General features: G+C 44.7%; 1 protein-coding gene across 6 annotated transcripts in view; it reads left to right on the plus strand.

The window, feature by feature from the left end:
• The window catches only part of PDE3A (phosphodiesterase 3A), a 327,345-nt gene that overhangs the window by 252,564 nt on the left and 53,176 nt on the right, over window positions 1-21,605 (plus strand). For 4 of the 6 annotated variants that reach the window (XM_040435459.1, XM_040435455.1, XM_040435464.1 and 1 more), the window contains 4 exons: window positions 13,717-13,965; window positions 16,239-16,393; window positions 18,891-19,006; window positions 20,982-21,198. In XM_040435459.1, coding sequence (XP_040291393.1) covers window positions 13,717-13,965; window positions 16,239-16,393; window positions 18,891-19,006; window positions 20,982-21,198 — 737 coding nt within the window. Of the gene's footprint in view, window positions 1-4,769; window positions 4,867-13,716; window positions 13,966-16,238; window positions 16,394-18,890; window positions 19,007-20,981; window positions 21,199-21,605 lie in introns of those variants that run through there. The other 2 variants (XM_040435463.1, XM_040435462.1) reach the window with 2 other exon arrangements.

Genomic DNA, 21,605 nt, shown 5'->3' on the forward strand with positions numbered 1-21,605 from the left:
AAGCTTTTGTTACTGCCTGAACTCCTTGGTTTGTCGTCCAAGACTCCTTGTAATACCAATCCTTAGTGACCTAAAGAGGTTATTTCTACTCCTGTTACTTGCTTCATCCTATTACTGTCCTCTCTTACCTTATGTGGCCTACCTTTCCTCCTGTGTGTTAGTCTTGTTATCCCTCTCGATCTGTTTAGTCATTATTATGATTCCCCCCCTCCTCTTATTCCTCCTTTAATTTAGTTGGATTAAGTTCTAATATTTTGTACCACAGAGTGGTTGTATTGATTTCTCATGCTAGTCCTTTAATAAGACGGCTGACATATCATGCATACATTTAGACCTTGATGACAGGATGTAAATGTGTTACCTATGACTTGTTGTTGGCCAACATATCCATCTTGTTACCTGTAGATTAACATGTTGTAACCTTAACCGTATTTGTGAATACAAATAAATAAAGAAGAAAAAGTGTGAATAAACACTGACGTTTTGAGTTAAGAACTTGTATTTTGCCTCTGTACTGCGCCTGCTTACCCTATCTACCAGAGCGAAACCCCACTTCTCCTGTCCTGTATACTGGGTGTAATTATCAGTATCTGCTCTTATTCTGTATATATGTACACTGCACAGTACCACTTCTCCTGTCCTGTATACTGCGTGTAATTATCAGTATCTGCTCTTATTCTGTATATATGGACACTGCACAGTACCACTTCTCTTCTCCTGTATGCTGGGTGTAATTCTCAGTATCTGCTCTTATTCTGTATATATGGACACTGCACAGTACCACTTCTCTTCTCCTGTATGCTGGGTGTAATTCTCAGTATCTGCTCTTATTCTGTATATATGGACACTGCACAGTACCACTTCTCCTGTCCTCTAATACTGGGTGTAATTCTCAGTATCTGCTGTTATTCTGTATATATGAACACTGCACAGTACCACTTCTCTTCTCCTGTATGCTGGGTGTAATTCTCAGTATCTGCTCTTATTCTGTATATATGGACACTGCACAGTACCACTTCTCTTCTCCTGTATGCTGGGTGTAATTCTCAGTATCTGCTCTTATTCTGTATATATGGACACTGCACAGTACCACTTCTCTTCTCCTGTATGCTGGGTGTAATTCTCAGTATCTGCTCTTATTCTGTATATATGGACACTGCACAGTACCACTTCTCCTGTCCTGTATACTGGGTGTAATTCTCAGTATCTGCTCTTATTCTGTATATATGTACACCGCAGAGTACCACTTCTCCTGTCCTGTATACCGGGTGTAATTCTCAGTATCTACTCTTATTCTGTATATATGGACACTGCACAGTACCACTTCTCCTGTCCTGTATACTGGGTGTAATTCTCAGTATCTGCTCTTATTCTAAATGTATGAACACTGCACAGTACCACTTCTCCTGTCTTGTATACTGGATGTAATTCTCAGTATCTGCTCTTATAATATATATATATATATATATATATATATATATATATATATATATGTACATTGCACAGTACCACTTTTCTTGTCCTGTATACTAGGTGTAATTCTCAGTATCTGCTGTTATTCTGTATATATGAACACTGCACAGTACCACTTCTCTTCTCCTGTATGCTGGGTGTAATTCTCAGTATCTGCTCTTATTCTGTATATATGGACACTGCACAGTACCACTTCTCTTCTCCTGTATGCTGGGTGTAATTCTCAGTATCTGCTCTTATTCTGTATATATGGACACTGCACAGTACCACTTCTCTTCTCCTGTATGCTGGGTGTAATTCTCAGTATCTGCTCTTATTCTGTATATATGTACACTGCACAGTACCACTTCTCTTCTCCTGTATGCTGGGTGTAATTCTCAGTGTCTGCTCTTATTCGGTATATCTAAAGGCTTAATAGGAACCAATCACCTCTACTAGGGTGCCCCGGCAGCATAGTAGGGGTGACAGGTTCCCTTTAAAGCCTGTTCTAATGTCAGACTTTCTACAACAGAGTTGTTGTTACAATGTACTTAGCCTAGACAATTCTCTGTGAGGTAAACAGTATGGACTGACATATTGTAGCAAAAGACCAGGAAAGTAGAGGAATGTGTGAAGCGGATGTGTTTCCCTTTTACAGAGCATTATTTACACTGGTACTGTACTGTACAGGGTGGGCCATTTATATGGATACACCTTAATAAAATGGGAATGGTTGGTGATATTAACTTCCTGTTTGTGGCACATTAGTATATGTGAGGGGGGAAACTTTTCAAGATGGGTGTTACCATGGCGGCCATTTTGAAGTCGGCCATTTTGAATCCAACTTTTGTTTTTTCAATAGGAAGAGGGTCATGTGACACATCAAACTTTTTGGGAATTTCACAATTTAACGTAACTTTATTCTTTCATGAGTTATTTACAAGTTTCTGACCACTTATAAAATGTGTTCAATGTGCTGCCCATTGTGTTGGATTGTCAAAGCAACCCTCTTCTCCCACTCTTCACACACTGATAGCAACACCGCAGGAGAAATGCTATCACAGGCTTCCAGTATCCGTAGTTTCAGGTGCTGCACATCTCGTATCTTCACAGCATAGACAATTGCCTTCAGATGACCCCAAAGATAAAAGTCTAAGGGGGTCAGATCGGGAGACCTTGGGGGCCATTCAACTGGCCCACGACGACTAATCCACTTTCCAGGAAACTGGCACCTATAATGTGGTGGTGCACCATCTTGCTGGAAAAACTCAGGGAACGTGCCAGCTTCAGTTCATAAAGAGGGAAACACATCATCATGTAGCAATTTCTCATATCCAGTGAATCCCTTAGACTTTTCTCTTTTTGGTCATCTGAAGGCAATTGTCTATGCTGTGAAGATACGAGATGTGCAGCACCTGAAACTACGGATACTGGAAGCCTGTGCTAGCATTTCTCCTGCGTGTTCTGGTACCTCACAACCTGGAATTAACATGGATTGTTTGAGGATTTGCATCATTTAATTTACAGAACATGCCCACAACTTTTTTTTATTGTGAAGCAAACAACAAATAGGACAAAATAACAGAAAAAGTCGATGTGCATAACTATTCACCCCCCTAAAGTCAATACTTTGTAGAGCCACCTTGCGGCAATCATAGCTCCAAGTCGCTTTGGATAAGTCTCTATGAGCAGTTGCCACATCTTACCACTGGGATTTTTGCCCATTCCTCCTTGCAAAAGTGCTCCGGCTCCTTCAAGTTGGATAGTTTGCGCTTGTGAACAGCAATCTTTAAGTCTGACCACTGATTTTCTATTGGATTGAGATCTGGGCTTTGACTCGGCCATTCCAACACATTTACATGTTTCCCCATAAACCACTCAAGTGTTGCTTTAGCAGTGTGTTTGAGGTCATTGTCCTGCTGGAAGGTGAACCTCCGTCCGAGCCTCAAATCACGCACAGAGTGGTGCAGGTTCTGCTCAAGAATATCCCTGTATTTAGCACCATCCATCTTTCCCTCAACTCTGACAAGTTTCACAGTCCCATCCCCACAGCATGATGCTGCCACCACCATGTTTCCTTGTGCGGATGGTGTTCTTTGGGTGATGTGATATGTTGGGTTTGCGCCAGACATAGCATTTTCTTTGATGGCCGAACTGTTCAATTTTAGTCTCATCAGACCAGTTTTGTTTTTAGCTGAAAGTAATGGCTTCTTCTGGCCACTCTGCCATAAAGCCCAAATCTATGGTGTGTACGGCTTATTGTCGTCCTATGTACAGATACTCCAGTCTCTGCTGTGGAACTCTGCAGCTCCTCCAGGGTTACCTTAGGTCTCTGTGCTGCCTCTCTGATTAATGCCCTCCTTGCCCGGTCCGTGAGTTTTGGTGGGCGGCCGTCTCTTGGCAGGTTTGCTGTTGTGCCATGTTTTTTCCATTTGGTTATGATAGATTTGATGGTGCTCCTGGGGATCATCAAAGATTTGGATATTTTTTTATAACCTAACCCTGACGTGTACTTCTCAACAACATTGTCCCTTACTTGTTTGGAGAGTTCCTTGGTCTTCATGGCAGTGTTTGGTTAGTGATGCCTCTTGCTTAGGTGTTGCAGCCTCTGGGGCCTTTCAAAAAAGGTGTGTATATGTAATGACAGATCATGTGACACTTAGATTGCACACAGGTGGACATCATTTCACTAATTATGTGACTTCTGAAGGTAATTGGTTGCACCAGAGCTTTTTATGGGGTTCCTAACAAAGGGGGTGAATACATACACACATGCCAATTTTCTGTTTTCTATTTCTAAATAATAGTTTTATTTACATATTTTTCTCATTTCACTTCACCAACTTAGACTATTGTGTTCTGATCCATCACATCAAATTCAGATTAACAAAACATTGAACTTAAGGCTGTAATGTAACAAAATATGAGGGGGTGAATAGTTTTGCAAGGCACTGTAGTTGCATTTACGTGAAACCATAAACCTGTCTAACCATTCTCAGGCTGAAGTTTATTGTAATATTAGTGTCTGGGAGGTAGGATCTGGCATGGTGGGGCACCCCACATATCCTGACACTGCCTGGACCTGCACTGGGGCACCTATCTACTGCCATTAGTGACCCCACCAGGCTCTTGTGCATTGCTCTGTCCTGAAGATTTATAGTTGGCACCGTGCATTCACTTCCTTGTCTTCAGAGCCGCACAAATGACTTTATAATACACTGAGGGCGATAAAAGTGTCAGGACCCGAGCAAAAAAAAAGAGGAAGCGGGTGTGACTGCCCCACAGCCACCGACTCTGTCCTCAGCATCCCGCTACATCTACCAGTTCCCACAGTCGTCAGCTGGCACATAGACGGGCAATGGGCACACTAACCTGTGCTGCTCAGGCTGCAGGGATCACTAGCCAGGAATTGGGGTGAGATATTTTATATGATTATTTCCAGGGTTCAGGTGGTGGTTGGGGGCACCAGGTATGTTACAAATCTGTGTCTGACTGGTACAATGATGCATTCTACATTCCTGCTGCTGTGGAGTGGAGTCCATGAGGCTCCCAAATACTACCTGATCTACCACATGGCTCTGGACCAGTTGTGCGCAGTCAGCAGATGCAGGACTGCAGAGGCATTGTCTTAAAGGGGTTTGTCTTCATCCCCTAGATAGAAAAAGGGATGGCAGAGGCTCCCCTTTTGTGTGAACCCTCAGTCCACCATTAACACCTATAGCCCCTGAGAGCAATGCTATCAGGACTTCTCTTTTACCGCACCCTCCACCTATCCTTACCATCACGGGTTTATAAAGCTCACCCCTATTAACCCTTTGTGGACCATTTAATAAACCAGTTTTGAAATGAAGGTATCTCCTCAACTCTGACCTACCTCACCAGTATCAGTCACAGTGATGGGGGGTAGATATAATCCATGACCACCCATGGATAGGAGCAAGGTTCCTTTACCTTAACTGAGGGCACCTGCAGCGAACAGCAGGTGGTGCACTTATTAATTCTTTATTACTGCGTCTTCACTTCTAATAAATACGTAGGCGCTGAGGGGAAGCGTTCACTTTGAGGTCTGTAATTTAAGTTTTACAGGTAGTAGAACACCACCTAGTGGTCACGTGATTTGTTACTGCACAGGGACGAGCGCTGAACGAACCTTATAAAGTTAGTGACAGCCACACAGTACAGCGATGACGACCAGCAACCTTCTTTTCATGATACCCGTCATTACACTGATGAGGGGCATAAACAGCTGTCTGCCCATTCTGGTTTTGGTTAATATCCCAAGTCATATTTCCAGAACTGTTAGGGTACGACCATACGGCCAGGTTTCTGCATGCAGTTTTGGAAGCCAAAATCAAGAGTGGATCATAAAAGGAGAGAAATTATAAGAGACAGATACTATTTTTCCTTTTTTTGGATTCACATCTGGTTTCAGCTTCCAAAACTGCATGCATAAACCTGACAGTGTGTCTGTACCCTTAAAGGATCAGACATTGACTTACCAGGTAGCCATTCAGTAGGTGGCACTATTGATCCAGCCTATGTCCTCCTGGATGAACTTAGGGTACTTTCACACTAGCGTTTTTCTTTTCCGGCATTGAGTTTCGTCCAAGGGGCTCAATACCGGAAAAGAACTGTTTTATCCCCATGCATTCTGAATGGAGAGCAATCCGTTCAGACTGCATCAGGATACCTTCAGTTCAGTCACTGAATGGCGTTTTGGACGGAGGAAACACCGCAGCATGCTGCGGTATTCTCTCCGTCCAAAATTCCGGATCCTTTGCCGGAATTCCGGATCCGGCATTAATTTACATTCAAATGTATTAATACCAGATCCGGCATTAAAAATACCGGAATGCCAGATCCGTCCTTCCGGTCTGCGCATGTGCAGACCGGTAAAAATGAGGAAAAAAAATAGAAACGGATCCGTTTGTCCGTATGACAAACAGAGAGACGGATCCGTTCTTGCAATGCATTTGTGAGATGGATCCGCATCTGGATCCGTCTACAAATGCTGTCTGTTTGCATGCAGATTGCCGGATCACTCTGCCGCAAGTGTGAAAGTAGCGTTACTTACAGGGAGCATAGCCTGGCCTACAAGACTGCCTACACCAAGTTGTCAGTCTCCACAAGTAGAACCTTTACTACCATAGATCTGTTAGGGGTCTCTTTAGTTATTGCCACCAAAGTCCATTTAACGGTGGCCCCCACCAATAATGAAGAGACGTTCAGTTCATTTGTCAGGTCCACTTGGCTATTTCTAGGTGACTTTATACATGGCCGTTATAGTCAATGTGTCCTGGAAATTTCTCTTTCTGTGCCTGCTGAGTGGGCAGGTCTTCCTGGTGTGATGTCACAGCTGTGCTGTGTGCTCTGAACCAATCGGATGCTGTTCCCCTTCCTCTCACAGCATGCAGCCTGCAGCTCCATCTCCCTCCTCATTGCCTACCATTTACTGTATTACCCTAGGTGAGTCTTTAGAGGCTAAAAAGCTAGAGAGATGGGAAATACATGCTACGGGAGATGACACTGACCCCTATATATTACAAAGCTTCAACTTCACATGTACAGGACTTCTAATTTCTGCATAAATTGCTCAACCACCTCCAGAGCTGTAGCCACAATTCAGTAATTATATCCTATCTTATACTACATTAAATTACACAGTTCTGCTCCATAAGAGTCAGTTATGTATTGTGATGGATTGTATTATTCACTGCGCTATAGTGGGGAAGCATCCTGTGGCATTTACCATTGATTGTCCTATGCTCGTTATTTTGGATGCCAGTCTCTGGAGTCTGTGGATGACTGTCACTGCGTCCTGCAGTTCCTGCATGTGAATAAAACTAAAAGGGGCAAAATAACACTATGAAGAGAAATAACTGCCATGAACCCAAAATACTGTATTATTTACTGATCACTTCTTCCTGACACATGAAATGTTTCTGTATAATCTTGAGATCTGTGCACGCTGCAGCACCACCATCTGGACAGGATGGGAAGTGCAGCTGGAACCTCCCCAGGATCTTTTCCAGAAATATGTGACAGATGCTCCAGACAGCTGGAGTTATTTGGGGTGAAAAAATTCTGCTCTTTGTATGTGGTGTCGACATCTTTGGATGTAAGACATTTGGATGTTCCCTGTGTCATTGACCTGCTGTCAGTGTGGGGGGATTACAAGACGCTAATATAAAGAGGTGCAATCATAGAAGACACATGGTAACATCCCAGTCATACACATGATGGCGGCTGCACAGTGTGCAAGGAAGAGCTAACTGTGTATATATGTCTGGCATGTTCTGCAGATCTCTAGAAAGGTCACTGGTGTAATAATCTGTAGAATATATCACTATGTATCTGTCAGGAGGTAGAGGAGACAGAGCAATGTTCTGCAGATACCTAGAGATGTCACTGGTGTAATAGTCTGCAGAATATATCACTATGTATCTGTCAGGAGGTTTTGGGGGCAATGTTCTGCAGTAAAGAGTGTCTTCTCTCTGTGATTGGTTTATTATTATTTATTATACTCCCATATATCGCTGACATTAGCATCACACTGTCCTCAGTGGGGCTCACAATCTAAGCTCCCTATCCCTATTGGAGGGTGAGAGGAAACCGGAGTACCCAGAGGAAACGCACACAAACACAGGGAGAACATACAAACTCCATGCAGATGTTGTCCTTGGTTGGATTCGAACCGAGTGAACACCAAAATGAATATTTCCCAAAAATAAATTAGCCTGGGTATACCCCCTGAGAAAGCAGACGGTGAAACAGGTTCACATTATTTTTTTTACCTCTTGGTGATTTCCTTTTGCGCTGCACTTTCTAGTCATGTTTTATATCTTACAGGCTCCAGTACATTATAAAATCCTGTTGCAGTCGTCGGGCACACTACTCGGGGTCCCTTAAAGTACATGTTTGTCGGGACGCCAGTTGCAGTGAAGCAACAAGGGCACAGGGCCCCTTTTAGTGATATGGTAGTAGATGGTACCCAGGTGTAGGAATGCCAGAGTGGTGTAGGGTGGCCTAAACGTCCCTTAATGGTATTGCACGTGTCACGGTGCTCCTACCTGGATACGCTGGAACCACAGGCGTGGCCTTCCGAAAGCAGAAAAAAGGGGGTGGTAGTAGTAGTACAGGATGAAGAATGAATTGAGTCCAGACCTTGCGATGATGTTAATAACAGCTTTACTTGAATAAACGTTTCTCCAAACGATTTACAGGCTTTGTCTTGGTTTCCAGCAGGCTTTGGCATTAATTGTGGCAGGCAAACTCCTCTGTGCTATATCTGTTGCTCTCTGGCTCTGCTGTGCTGACAGGATAGCTGTATAACATAATTTCTTCCTGATGCTGTACTTTACTTTGTATGGTCTGTCTCTAGCTTTATCCAGGGAAAACTTTACTCCTGACTTCTGAGGCTTTAAGCTGTGGCCTCCAGCTCCAGCTGAGCTGAAGGTGCTCAAGCTGGCCTAGACAAGGCTCGTCCAGCATGGACGGGCCCCTGCTTGCTTCCTCTAGCAAGGGATACTCTGAACTCACTTTTAACTAGAACTCCACCCTCCCTGCAGCAAGTGGGACACGCCCACCACGCCACAGAGGGGGGTGTTAGAATGAAATAGAAAGCTCTATTCTCTGTAAGAAAGCTCTGCCATTTATGCTGCCACCTGCTGGTGAACCAGGCATATTACATATGAACAGTTACAAAATAGGAAATATGAATACACATTTTGCCAGACCTGGAAATCAATACATAGCATGACATGTGGTTAACCATAGGAGACAGTAGCAAGGTGTAAGGGTGGTAATGCACCTCTGGGGCGTTACACTGTTACTTTTGAGTCTTGCTATTATGCTTTAATGAAGTCATATGTCCCTGTTCCCTGACCACCACTGCTAGGCCTCATGCACACGCCATACTGTGTTTTGCAGTTCGCATATCGCAGATCCACAAAACACGAATACTGGAGGTGTGCATTCCGCATTTTGCGGAAAGGAAGGTCTGGCCCTCAATAAACTATTCCTATCCTTGTCCGTGATCTATTTTTTTTGCGGTGCAGCGGAATGGAGGTACGGATGCAGACAGCACACGATCTGCTATCCGCATCTTTTGCAGCCCCATTGAAGTGAATAGGTCTGCATCCAAACCACCCAAAATGCGGCTCGGGTGTGGACCCCAACAATGTTCGTGTGCATGAGGCCTTAATAGGAGACGTTGTTAACAGTGTTTTGCCTCTGATAATAAAATGAACTGGACACATTGATTACTTCTTGTGCTATTGCTGGTCTATATCCATCACAGATTCAAACCTAGGACCCCAATGCTAACCACTGATCAGATTTTTATTTGCAGTGTCCTGGGTAACATGGGGTTAAAGATGAAAGTAATAAATACTCAGAACCACATGATCTTTGTAAGAGGAGGGCAGCCTGAACTACTCTCCCTGCTTCATGTTACCCAGTCATATCATTTACCACCACTAGGGGGAGCTCAATGCAGATTTTTTTTATTTTATTAAGGGGGTTCTCTGGGAATTAAGAAAATTAAAATACTTAAATATTACTTTATTGTAAATATTTTCCCAAATACCTGGCATTAGTTATAATAACTCATTTTGTCTAGGGAGCAATGATCATGGGAAATAAAATGGACACCGTCCTATAAGGAAACACAAAACCTGTCCTAATCACACAGCAGTTACTTCTCAACACTGAGCTAAAGAGCTGCCTTATCCTCCTCTGCTCTGCTTGTCAGGGATGATCATCCTGATAATAAGATCTTCAGCTGAATCTCTGTGGGAATGGAGATCATGAGGAGACATGAAATACAGAGAGGATGGACAGGACAGACTGTGGTAATGGAGAATACATATAAGTACTGCTGCTCAACAGCCACATACTCACCTCCTCTATGTACTTAATGTCTCCCCGTGAACTCCATTCCTACAGAGATTCAGCTGAATATACAGTCATGTCCTTAAATATTGGGACATCAACACAATTCTAACATTTTTGGCTCTATACACCACCACAATGGATTTGAACTGAAACTGAAGATGTGCTTTAACTGCAGACTGTCAGCTTTAATTTTACATCCAAATCAGGTGAACGGTGTAGGAATTACAACAGTTTGCTTATGTGCCTCCCACTTGTTAAGGGACCAAAAGTAATGGGACAATTGGCTTCTCAGCTGTTCCATGGCCAGGTGTGTGTTATTCCCTCATTATCCAAATTACAATGAGCAGATAAAAGGTCCAGAGTTCATTTCAAGTGTGCTATTTGCATTTGGAATCTGTTGCTGTCAACTCTCAAGATGAGATCCAAAGAGCTGTCACTATCAGTGAAGCAAGCCATCATTAGGCTGAAAACACACAACAAACCCATCAGAGAGATAGCAAAAACATTAGGCGTGGCCAAACAGCAGTTTGGAACATTCTTAAAAAGAAGGAACGCACCAGTGAGCTCAGCAACACCTAAAGACCCGGAAGACCATGGAAAACAACTGTGGTGGATGACCGAAGAATTCTTTCCCTGGTGAAGAAAACACACTTCACAACAGTTGGCCAGATCAAGAACACTCTCCAGAAGGTAGGTGTATGTGTGTCAAAGTCAACAATCAAGAGAAGACTTCACCAGAGTGAATACAGAGGGTTCACCACAAGATGTAAACCATTGGTGAGCCTCAAAAACAGGAAGGTCAGATTAGAGTTCGCCAAACGACATCTAAAAAAGCCTTCACAGTTCTGGAACAACATCCTATGGACAGATGAGACCAAGATCAACTTGTACCAGAATGATGGGAAGAGAAGAGTATGGAGAAGGAAAGGAACTGCTCATGATTCTAAGCATACCACCTCATCAGTGAAGCATGGTGGTGGTAGTGTCATGGCGTGGGCATGTATGGCTGCCAATGGAACTGGTTCTCTTGTATTTATTGATGATGTGACTGCTGACAAAAGCAGCAGGATGAATTCTGAAGTGTTTCGGGCAATATTATCTGCTCATATTCAGCCAAATGCTTCAGAACTCATTGGACGGCGTTTCACAGTGCAGATGGACAATGACCCAAAGCATACTGCAAAAGCAACCAAAGAGTTTTTTAAGGGAAAGAAGTGGAATGTTATGCAATGGCCAAGTCAATCACCTGAGCTGAATCCGATTGAGCATGCATTTCACTTGCTGAAGACAAAACTGAAGGGAAAATGCCCCAAGAACAAGCAGGAACTGAAGACAGTTGCAGTAGAGGCCTGGCAGAGCATCACCAGGGATGAAACCCAGCGTCTGGTGATGTCTATGCGTTCCAGACTTCAGGCTGTAATTGACTGCAAAGGATTTGCAACCAAGTATTAAAAAGCAAAAGTTTGATTTATGATTATTATTCTGTCCTATTATTTTTGGGACCTTAACAAGTGGGCGGCACATATGCAAACTGTTGTAATTCCTACACCGTTCACCTGATTTGGATGTAAATGCCCTCAAATTAAAGCTGACATTCTGCAGTTAAAGCACATGACGGGGGTATTGGTTATGCATAGTTCGCCCCCCTTACTTACCTCATTACACTTCCCTGTATTTCCCCACTACCTCCATTACATCTCACCGTCACCATCCCCCGAACCCACATAAGACTCGGACCACCGACTGGAATGTAATGGCCACAGCAGCCGTTTATTAAATAACAAATACATAAATAAGCAAAACAATAATAATGATAATAATAAATAACCTAATAACTTAACCCAATGGGGGAAGGACCTTGAAGCCCTAAAAACATCGAGCTGCCCTTACCCCTACTCAAAGGCACCAACGAATGACCCCCCCCCCCCCCTCAATTCACCACAACCGCTCGGTCCACCTGGGAGTCCAGCCCCAACTGTGGGGCCCCCTCAATGTCCTCAAATTCCACCATGACCAACTCCAAGGACCCCACCCCCACCCCCCTAGCCACCGTGACATAATCAAGCTCCACAACATATCTCAACCCCCTCCTCCAACCAACCCCCAAGAAAAAAGGGAGGGTGGGTAGGAGCTTCTTTCTAACCTAAAATGGCTCCCTGCCTTCTTCTTCCCTGCCGTATTTAACCCCTTGACTCCTCCCCCTTTACTTAAACTGACCTATCCTAACCCATTGCCCACCCTTTAGCCCCCCCCCCCCCTAACCTCGTCCTCCAATCCCACTAACTCCGGGCTTCTCTAACCAAACCCCCCATCATGCTTTGCCCCCCTCAGTCCGGCCATTGCTTCTTGTTCGTTTCATTTTAAATCCATTGTGGTGGTGTATAGAGCCAAAAATGTTAGAATTGTGTCAATGTCCCAATATTTATGGACCTGACTGTAGTATTAAACTGTATTCAGGATGATAATCCCTGACAAGCGGAGCTGAGAGGAGGATGAGGCAGCTCTTTAGCTCAGTGTTGTGACGTAACTTGTCCTGCTGTGTGATTAAGACAGGTTTTGTGTGTACTAATAGGGCAGCGCCATTTAATTCTCCTAATGATTGTTCCCCAGAAAAAAAATAGCCATTATAACTAATGTAAGGTATTTGGGAATATATTTAGAATAAAGTTTTTCATTTTCTTAATTCCTGGAGAACCCCTTTAAGGCTACTTTCACACCTGCGCTTTCCCTTTCCACTATTGAGATCCGTCATAGGATCTGAATAGCGGAAGAAAACGCTTCTGTTTTGTCTCCATTCATTGTCAATGGGGACAAAACTGAACTGAATGAAACGGAGTGCACCAGAATGCGTTACATTCCGTTTGGTTGCATTCCTATCGTGGACAGAATAACGCTGCAATCAGCGTTTTTCTGTCCGCGATGTGGTGTGGAGCAAGACGGATCCGTCCTGACACACAATGTAAGTCAAAGGGGACCGATCCGTTTTCTCTGACACAATAGAAAACCACTTTAGAAAACCACTTTCAATGGTGTTCATGACGGATCCGTCTTGGCTATTTTAAAGATAATACAACCGGATCCGTTCATGACGGATGCAGGCGGTTGTATTATCAGTAACAGGAGCGTTTCTGCTGATCCATGACTGATCCGGCAAAAACGGTAGTGTGAAAGTAGCCTAACATCAATGGCTGTACAAAGCTGTATACAGTGAGCTCCTCCTAGTGGTGGCTGTGGGCTAACAGAGTCTTGTCCTGTAACTCTGTGTGAGGCCATACTTGTGGCGCTTTGCCCCCTGTAAAGATATATTATATGATGAACAGATATGAGTAAAATACTAATAATTGGGTTCATTGTCCCCTCTGCTTCCAGTCCTCAGGTACCACCATCACTGTAGACATCGCTGTTATGGGGGAGGCTCATGGTCTCATCACTGACCTCCTTGCTGACCCCTCATTACCCCCACATGTGTGCACTTCCTTACGGGCAGTTAGTAACCTTCTGAGCACCCAGCTGAACTTCCAACCAATCCACAAGCCCAGAGTCAACTTCAGCGAGAACTACGCATGTTCCGATTCAGAAGAAGGGTCCGAGAAAGGAGACAAAATGACGATACCAAAGGTGAGACTGGATCCAAGATACCAAATCCCAGTGCCCCATATAACACACAACCAACAAACTGATACTGCTCCTAAGTGATATCTCCTTCTCCAGTCATATCCAGAGCTGCGGTAACAATTGAGATGTTACATCATGTCTTATAGACCTGTCAAGTTTACAGCTGCAGAGTTCATTCCGCTGCTACATCATGTCCTATACGCCTGCCACATCCAGATCTGCAGTCACAATCCTGCTACTACATGATATCGTATACTCCCGACACATCCAGATCTACAGTCACAATTATTATATTAAATCATGTCTTCTACTCCAGTCACATCCAGATCTACAGTTACCGTTTTTACAGTATAGTACATTATGTTTTATACTACTGCCACATCCAGATCTGCAGTCACAATTCTTATATTACATCACGTCCCATACACCAGTCATATCCAGATCTACAGTCACAATTCTTACATTATATTACATTATGTTTTATACTCCAGTCACATCCAGATCTACAGTCAAAAATATTATATTACCTCATGTCTTATACTCCAGTCACATGCAGAAGTGCAGCACTATACTGCTGTTACACCATGTCTTATACTCCAGTCACATCCAGAAGTGCAGCACTATTCTGCCATTACATCATGTCCTATGCTCGAGTCACATCCAAAAGAGCAGCACTATTCTTCTGTAACCTTATGTCTTATAATCCAGTCACATCCAGAAGTGCAGCACTATTCTGCTGTTACATCATGTCTTATACTCCAGTTACATCCAGAAGTGCAGCACTATTCTGCCATTACCTCATGTCTTATACTCCAGTCACATCCAGAAGTGCAGCACTATTCTGCCATTACCTCATGTCTTATACTCCAGTCACATCCAGAAGTGCAGCACTATTCTGCTATTACATCATGTCTTATACTCCAGTCACATCCAGAAGTGCAGGACTATTCTGCCATTACCTCATGTCTTATACTCCAGTCACATCCAGAAGTGCAGCACTATTCTGCTATTACATCATGTCTTATACTCCAGTCACATCCAGAAGTGCAGCACTATTCTGCTGCCACATCATGTCTTCTACTCCAGTTACATCCAGAAGTGCAGCACTATTCTGCTATTACATCATGTCTTATACTCCAGTCACATCCAGAAGTGCAGCACTATTCTGCCATTACATCATGTCTTATACTCCAGTCACATTCAGAAGTGCAGCACTATTCTGCTATTACCTCATGTCTTATACTCCAGTCACATCCAGAAGTGCAGCACTATTCTGCTGTTACATCATGTCTTATACTCCAGTCACATCCAAATGTGCAGCTCTATTCTGCCATTACCTCATGTCTTATACTCCAGTCACATCCAAAAGTGCAGCTCTATTCTGCCATTACCTCATGTCTTATACTCCAGTCACATCCAGAAGTGCAGCACTATTCTGCCATTACCTCATGTCTTATACTCCAGTCACATTCAGAAGTGCAGCACTATTCTGCTGCCACATCACGTCTTATACTCCAGTCACATCTAGAAGTGCAGCACTATTCTGCTGTTACATCATGTCTTATACTCCAGTCACATCCAGAAGTGCAGCACTATTCTGCCATTACATCATGTCTTATACTCCAGTCACATCCAGAAGTGCAGCACTATTCTGCCATTACCTCATGTCTTATACTCCAGTCACATTCAGAAGTGCAGCACTATTCTGCTGCCACATCACGTCTTATACTCCAGTCACATCTAGAAGTGCAGCACTATTCTGCTGTTACATCATGTCTTATACTCCAGTCACATCCAGAAGTGCAGCACTATTCTGCCATTACCTCATGTCTTATACTCCAGTCACATCCAAATGTGCAGCACTATTCTGCCATTACCTCATGTCTTATACTCCAGTCACATTCAGAAGTGCAGCACTATTCTGCTGTTACATCATGTCTTATACTCCAGTCACATCTAGAAGTGCAGCACTATTCTGCTGTTACATCATGTCTTATACTCCAGTCACATCCAGAGGTGCAGCACTATTCTGCTGTTATATCATGTCTTATACTCCAGTCACATCCAGAAGTGCAGCACTATTTTGCTGTTACTTCATGTCTTATACACCAAGTGCATGCTCTGCAGAGACACTGATCCTACAGGTGGCAGTAGTAAGAGTTCTTCAGTCTGGGAGTTTACAGGAAAGCACCAGAATAGTACTGCCGCTCTGGGTGTGACTGGAGTAGTAGATATGCTGTAACATAAGGGTTACTGATGTTCTTGTTTGTTTTCAGCGATTACGCAGAAGTCTTCCATCAGGACTATTACGCAGAGTTTCCTCAACGTGGACCACGACCACATCTGCTACTGGCTTACCGACACTAGAACCAGCGCCAGTCCGGAGGGACCGCAGTGGCAGTATTAAACCCACAGACACAACGTCTTTAAGGTATCTGCAATGTTCTAGGGGAAGGTTCACATGTGACACCCCACTCAGTGCTCTCACAGCTGAGGGTTTGTCACAATGTGCTGAGTCTGGACACTGCTCTGTGATATAAACATCCCGACTCCAGGCTGATACATGTTCTGACCTAATGGAGAAGTAAATAGAAAAGGCGGCACTCGCCAGTGTGGATAAAAGCGATTCTTTATTCATACATTAAAATCTTTTCGGGCTGGAGCATACGGTGCTTGACACAGGAAAGGTTAGCGGCGACGTCCGTTTCGCGCTGTTTTGCGCTTCGTCTGGCCACTGACCTCATTGCGCAATATATAAGCGTCATTGCGTCCAGTCACCTAGGTAACACGGACGCTTCTCTTTTCTCCAGTCACAAGTACAAGCTAGCAAGCTGGATCGGTGAGTTATACCTGTAAACACACTAAGGTCATTCCTGTCATTATCCACCTTGCCTCCCTCTGCCGGAGTGCATGGTGCCTGTCCCCACCTCGGGGCATGTACGGCACCTGCTCAATCCAACGAGGATTACCACCATGCATATTTCGGACATGTTCGATGAGTCTGGGTCTTTAGAGAATTCAAGTGTTCACTAAACCTTTCAAATAAAGGGCGAATGGTTTTCCCTATATAGAAGGCGCCGCACTGGCAAATCACCAAATAGACAACATAATTGCTTTTACACGTGATGAACTGCGCCACAGTGTGTGACACCCCGCCAAAAGACAGGTATTTACTCTGGATGTTGTAACTGCAGTTGCCACATTTCTGATTACCCACAGGTCTATTGGATGACGACCAGTTGTCTGCCTTCTGGCTTCAGAATCGGCTCATCACTACTTTGTCCTTAAAGGGAACCTGTCACCGGGATTTTGTGTATAAAGCTGAGGACATGGGTTGCTAGATGGCCGCTAGCACATCTGCAATACCCAGTCCCATAGCTCTGTGTGCTTTTATTGTGTAAAAAAACCGATTTGATGCATATGCAAATTAACCTGAGATGAGTCCTGTACGTGAGATGAGTCAGGGACAGGACTCATGTCAGGTTAATTTGCATATGTATCAAATCGTTTTTTTTACACAATAAAAGCACACAGAGCTATGGGGACTGTGTATTGCGGATGTGCTAGCGGCCATCTAGCAACCCATGTCCTCAGCTCTATACCCAAAATCCCGGTGACAGGTTCCCTTTAATGGCGTGGCATTTCTTAAAAGCTATGAGTGGTCTATTGTCTGTTATCTCTCCTAGCCCTTCCTCATTTTTCAAGATATCCCAATTATTACAGATGGTGCGTTTAATCAATTCAGCTGCCGGACTATACTTATATGTGAATACGTATCTCTCCCTTTTGTCTTGGACTCGTCTCTTTTCCCCATATAACAATTCCTGCTGAGTGAATGACCCTGCTTTCTTTTTTGCTGTCTCTATGTCCTTTTCTCTGTATCCTCCATCACAGGCATCCTCAAACTGCGGCCCTCCAGCTGTTGCAAAACTACTACTCCCAGCATGCCCAAACAGCCTACAGGTATCAGTCTACAGCAGGACATTGTGGGGGTTGTAGTTTTACAACAGCTGGAGGGCCGCAGTTTGAGGATGCCTGCTCTATCAAGTAGTCTGCCTTTTAATTCTTCAGATGTTCTGACCTCATAGTTCTCACAGCTGAGGGCTTGTTACAACGTATTTAGAAAATGTTCTAATTTTATATCCTATCTCCAGGCCTGGGGTGCCTGTACACAGCGGGTTTGCCACGTGTTTCACCCGTACTTGTCATGCAGTTGAAACTTCAGCAATTTGTAAAGTAATTTACTAAATAATTAGTAAAACCTAATGTTTCCTGACCTAAAACTTCTCACAGTTGAGGTTTTGTTGCAGTGTATTCAGCCTGGAAATTCCCCAATGAAATAAAAATGACAGGCTAATATAAGCTTTGACCTAATATTTCTTGGAGCTGAGGGTTTGTTACAGTGCATCCAGTTTGTACAATCCTGACATCAGGCAGATAAATGTCCTCCTGAGCACAGCCTAGGGTCTATTAGGGTCCATTCACATGTCCGCAATTCTGTTCCGCATTTTGCGGAACGGAATTGCGGACCCATTCATTTCTATGGGGCCGTACGATGTGCTGCCCGGATCCGGAATTGCGGATCCGCACTTCCGGGTCCGCAATTCCATTCCCGAAAAAAATAGAACATGTCCTATTCTTGTCCGCAATTGCGGACAAGATTAGGCATTTTCTATTAAGTGCTGGCGATGTCCGTGTTTTGCGGATCTGTGGATCCGCAAAACACACACGGACGTGTGAATGGACCCTCATATTGTATCCAGCATGGACAATCCTGACTCCAGGCAGATACATGTCCTGTTATATTTCTCACAGCTTAGGGTCTGTTACATTGTATCCAGCACGGACAATCCTGACCTATATTTTCTGACCAATGTGATTGATTTGTGTCTGGACAATGATTGGGATTCTCCTCTGATTTCCTGCAGTGCCAACCCTGACACGTGGAACAGCACCCTCCTGGTGAGCATCAATAAGAGCCGCTCCTTCTCAACGCCGTTCGCCGTGTCCAGCGTCAATCACCTGAACTCTAAGAGAAGACAAGGTGAAGCAACATGGTGGCTGTGCAGCTCTAATACTATCAGTGACCCCCCCCCCCCCCTCCCCAAATAGAAAACTAACTCCTCAGAAGTGTCAGCCCCAAAGTTGTCTCCTGTGCGCAGCCCAAGGCCGGGGTCCCATGTGACCGAATAGCTGCATATTTTCGTGTGGCAAATCTTCAGCGTTGTACGGTAGCAGCAAAGTGGATGAGAATTTCAGAATTCCCAAATTCCTATCCACGTGCTGTGTAAAAAAGTGCAGCAGAAAAGCTGCGGTATTGAGGATTCGAAACGTATACGGCAGATTTCACCCTTACCTATGGGTTTTATGTGCGTTTTTGCTGCAGAAATGCATCAAAAAACGCAGCAGATTTTTCTGCTGGATCTTAAGTCACATGTGAACCCAGCCTAAATGTTGAATTCAGCCATTTCTCAGTTCTCTTGTCTCCTACACATGTATAAGATGGAAGACAACCACTGATGGTCACCATTACACCGACCATAGGAGGAGCCACCTAGCTTTCCATGGACCCTAAGGCCTTGTTCACACGTCAGCGATTCTTGGACTTGTGTTGTCTGTGTTCTCCCCATTCATCTAAGGCCTCATGCACACGGCCGTTGGACGGCCATGGCCGTATTGCGGCCCACGAACAGCGGGTCGGCAATCCAGGACCGCCGGCCGTGTGCACCACGCATCACGGATGGTGACCAATTCACTTGGATTGGTCCGCAATTCCAGAGATGTGGAACGGAACACCGGAGGCACTATGGAGTGCTTCCGTGGTGTTTCTTTCCGTTGTTCCGTGCCGCAAATAAATATGACATGACCGGTGCGGACAGACCACAGACCTATTCAAGTTGAATGGGTCCGGCCCACTGCATGGATGTTGTCCGTGCATTGGGGACCGCAATTGCGGTCCCCAATGCACGGAACAGCCGCACAGCGGCCGTGTGCACGAGGCCTCAATGTGTGTATTCACACATTTTCAGCTGTGCAGTGTCCATGGAACACGGATGACACAAGGAGAGCAAAAAATGGACACATGGACCAAACTTCACGGAAAAATCACTGACCATCTTATCACGTATTTCATCACAGACACGGATGTGTGAATGAGGCCTAACAGATGTATACATTTACCTTGTTATGTTGCATTTTCCCCCGCTCCCTGGCTCCTACTGCTGCGCCTTTGTGTGTCAGTCTTCACTGCAGTCGTGAGATTTGGTTTATGGATGGCAAAACTATTGGGAGCATTCATGGCTGTCATCTAGGGAAGTCCAGTTCTCGCATTACAGAATCACGTGAACCGATGTCAAAGATGGAGATGATGGATGTGATGATGATGACTGTGAGCTTCTTATGACAGGGAACAATATGGTGACAGCGCACAGTGCTGCACAATATGTTAGCGCTAAATAAGCAGTATGATGGTGGTTGTGATTGACAGTTGTGGTGATAATAATGTAGATGATGGTTTCTATAATGGTGACTTTTGTGAAATGTTTGTGTGACCCACCCTGACACTCTGACATGTAAGGGCTCCGTGCCCATGCTGCAGACCACAAATAGCAGTCCACAATGCAGGGGCACCTGCCGTGTGCACCCTGTGCTTCGGGTGCGGACCCATTGACTTGAATGGGTCTGCGATCCGTAAGATATGGAAAAAGACAAGACATGTCTTATCTTTTGCGGTGCAGATCTTGCAGATTCAAGTCAGTGGGTCTGCATCTGCAGCACAGCGTGCACAGGGCCAACGTTCGTATATTGTGGACCTAGCCCTTATGTTCGTGTGCATGAGTCCTTACTTGCTGATCCTGATTTACATAATCTCATACTACAGTCACATCCAGAGCTGCATTCACAATTCTGCTGCACTAGGAATAAAAACATGTAAAAGTAAAAGCACCCCCTGCAATCCTTCCATTATTGTGGGTGATATGTGGTAACAGTGTGTGATTTCTATCTGCTGTGTTCCTCAGGTATTCCTCCCAGCATTTCTCCGCTTACCTCCCCATGTCATTCTCCCCTTCACGGGACACCAGCCCCCAGTCCAACAATAAAATCCTTCCCTACACAATTCACAGACACTGGTGATGGCAGCAGGCTGGGTTTGAACCCACACAAGACCTTAACATGTACCAAGAGTGCACCTGAAATCCCTGAGCAACTGCATGAAGCTCCAGTCGTGTGTAGCAGGTGAGTGGTCCATATGGTGCAGGCGGAGTACTGGCTGCTGTATAAGGCCTCTTTCCCACGGGCGTGTGCGCCCCGTTGCCGTATTGCGAATCCGCAATACACGGGTGCCGTTCCGTGGGCATTCCACATCACGGATGCGGACCCATTCACTTCAATGGGTCCGAAAATCCGGAGATGCGGAATGGTGAGGAACGGAACCCTACGGAAGCACTACAGAGTGCCTCCGTGGGGTTTCGTCCCGTACTTCCGTTCTGCAAAAAGATAGAACATGTCCTATCTTTTTGCGGAACGGCCGGATCGCGGACCCATTCAAGTGAATGGGTCCGCGATCCGATGCAGCTGCCCCACGGCATTGTGCGGGCCGCAGCACGACCGCACACTCCTGTGGAAAAGAGGCCTAAGGCTGA

The sequence above is a fragment of the Bufo bufo genome, chromosome 1 (genome assembly GCF_905171765.1).
Source record: "Bufo bufo chromosome 1, aBufBuf1.1, whole genome shotgun sequence".
Lineage (NCBI taxonomy): Eukaryota > Metazoa > Chordata > Amphibia > Anura > Bufonidae > Bufo > Bufo bufo.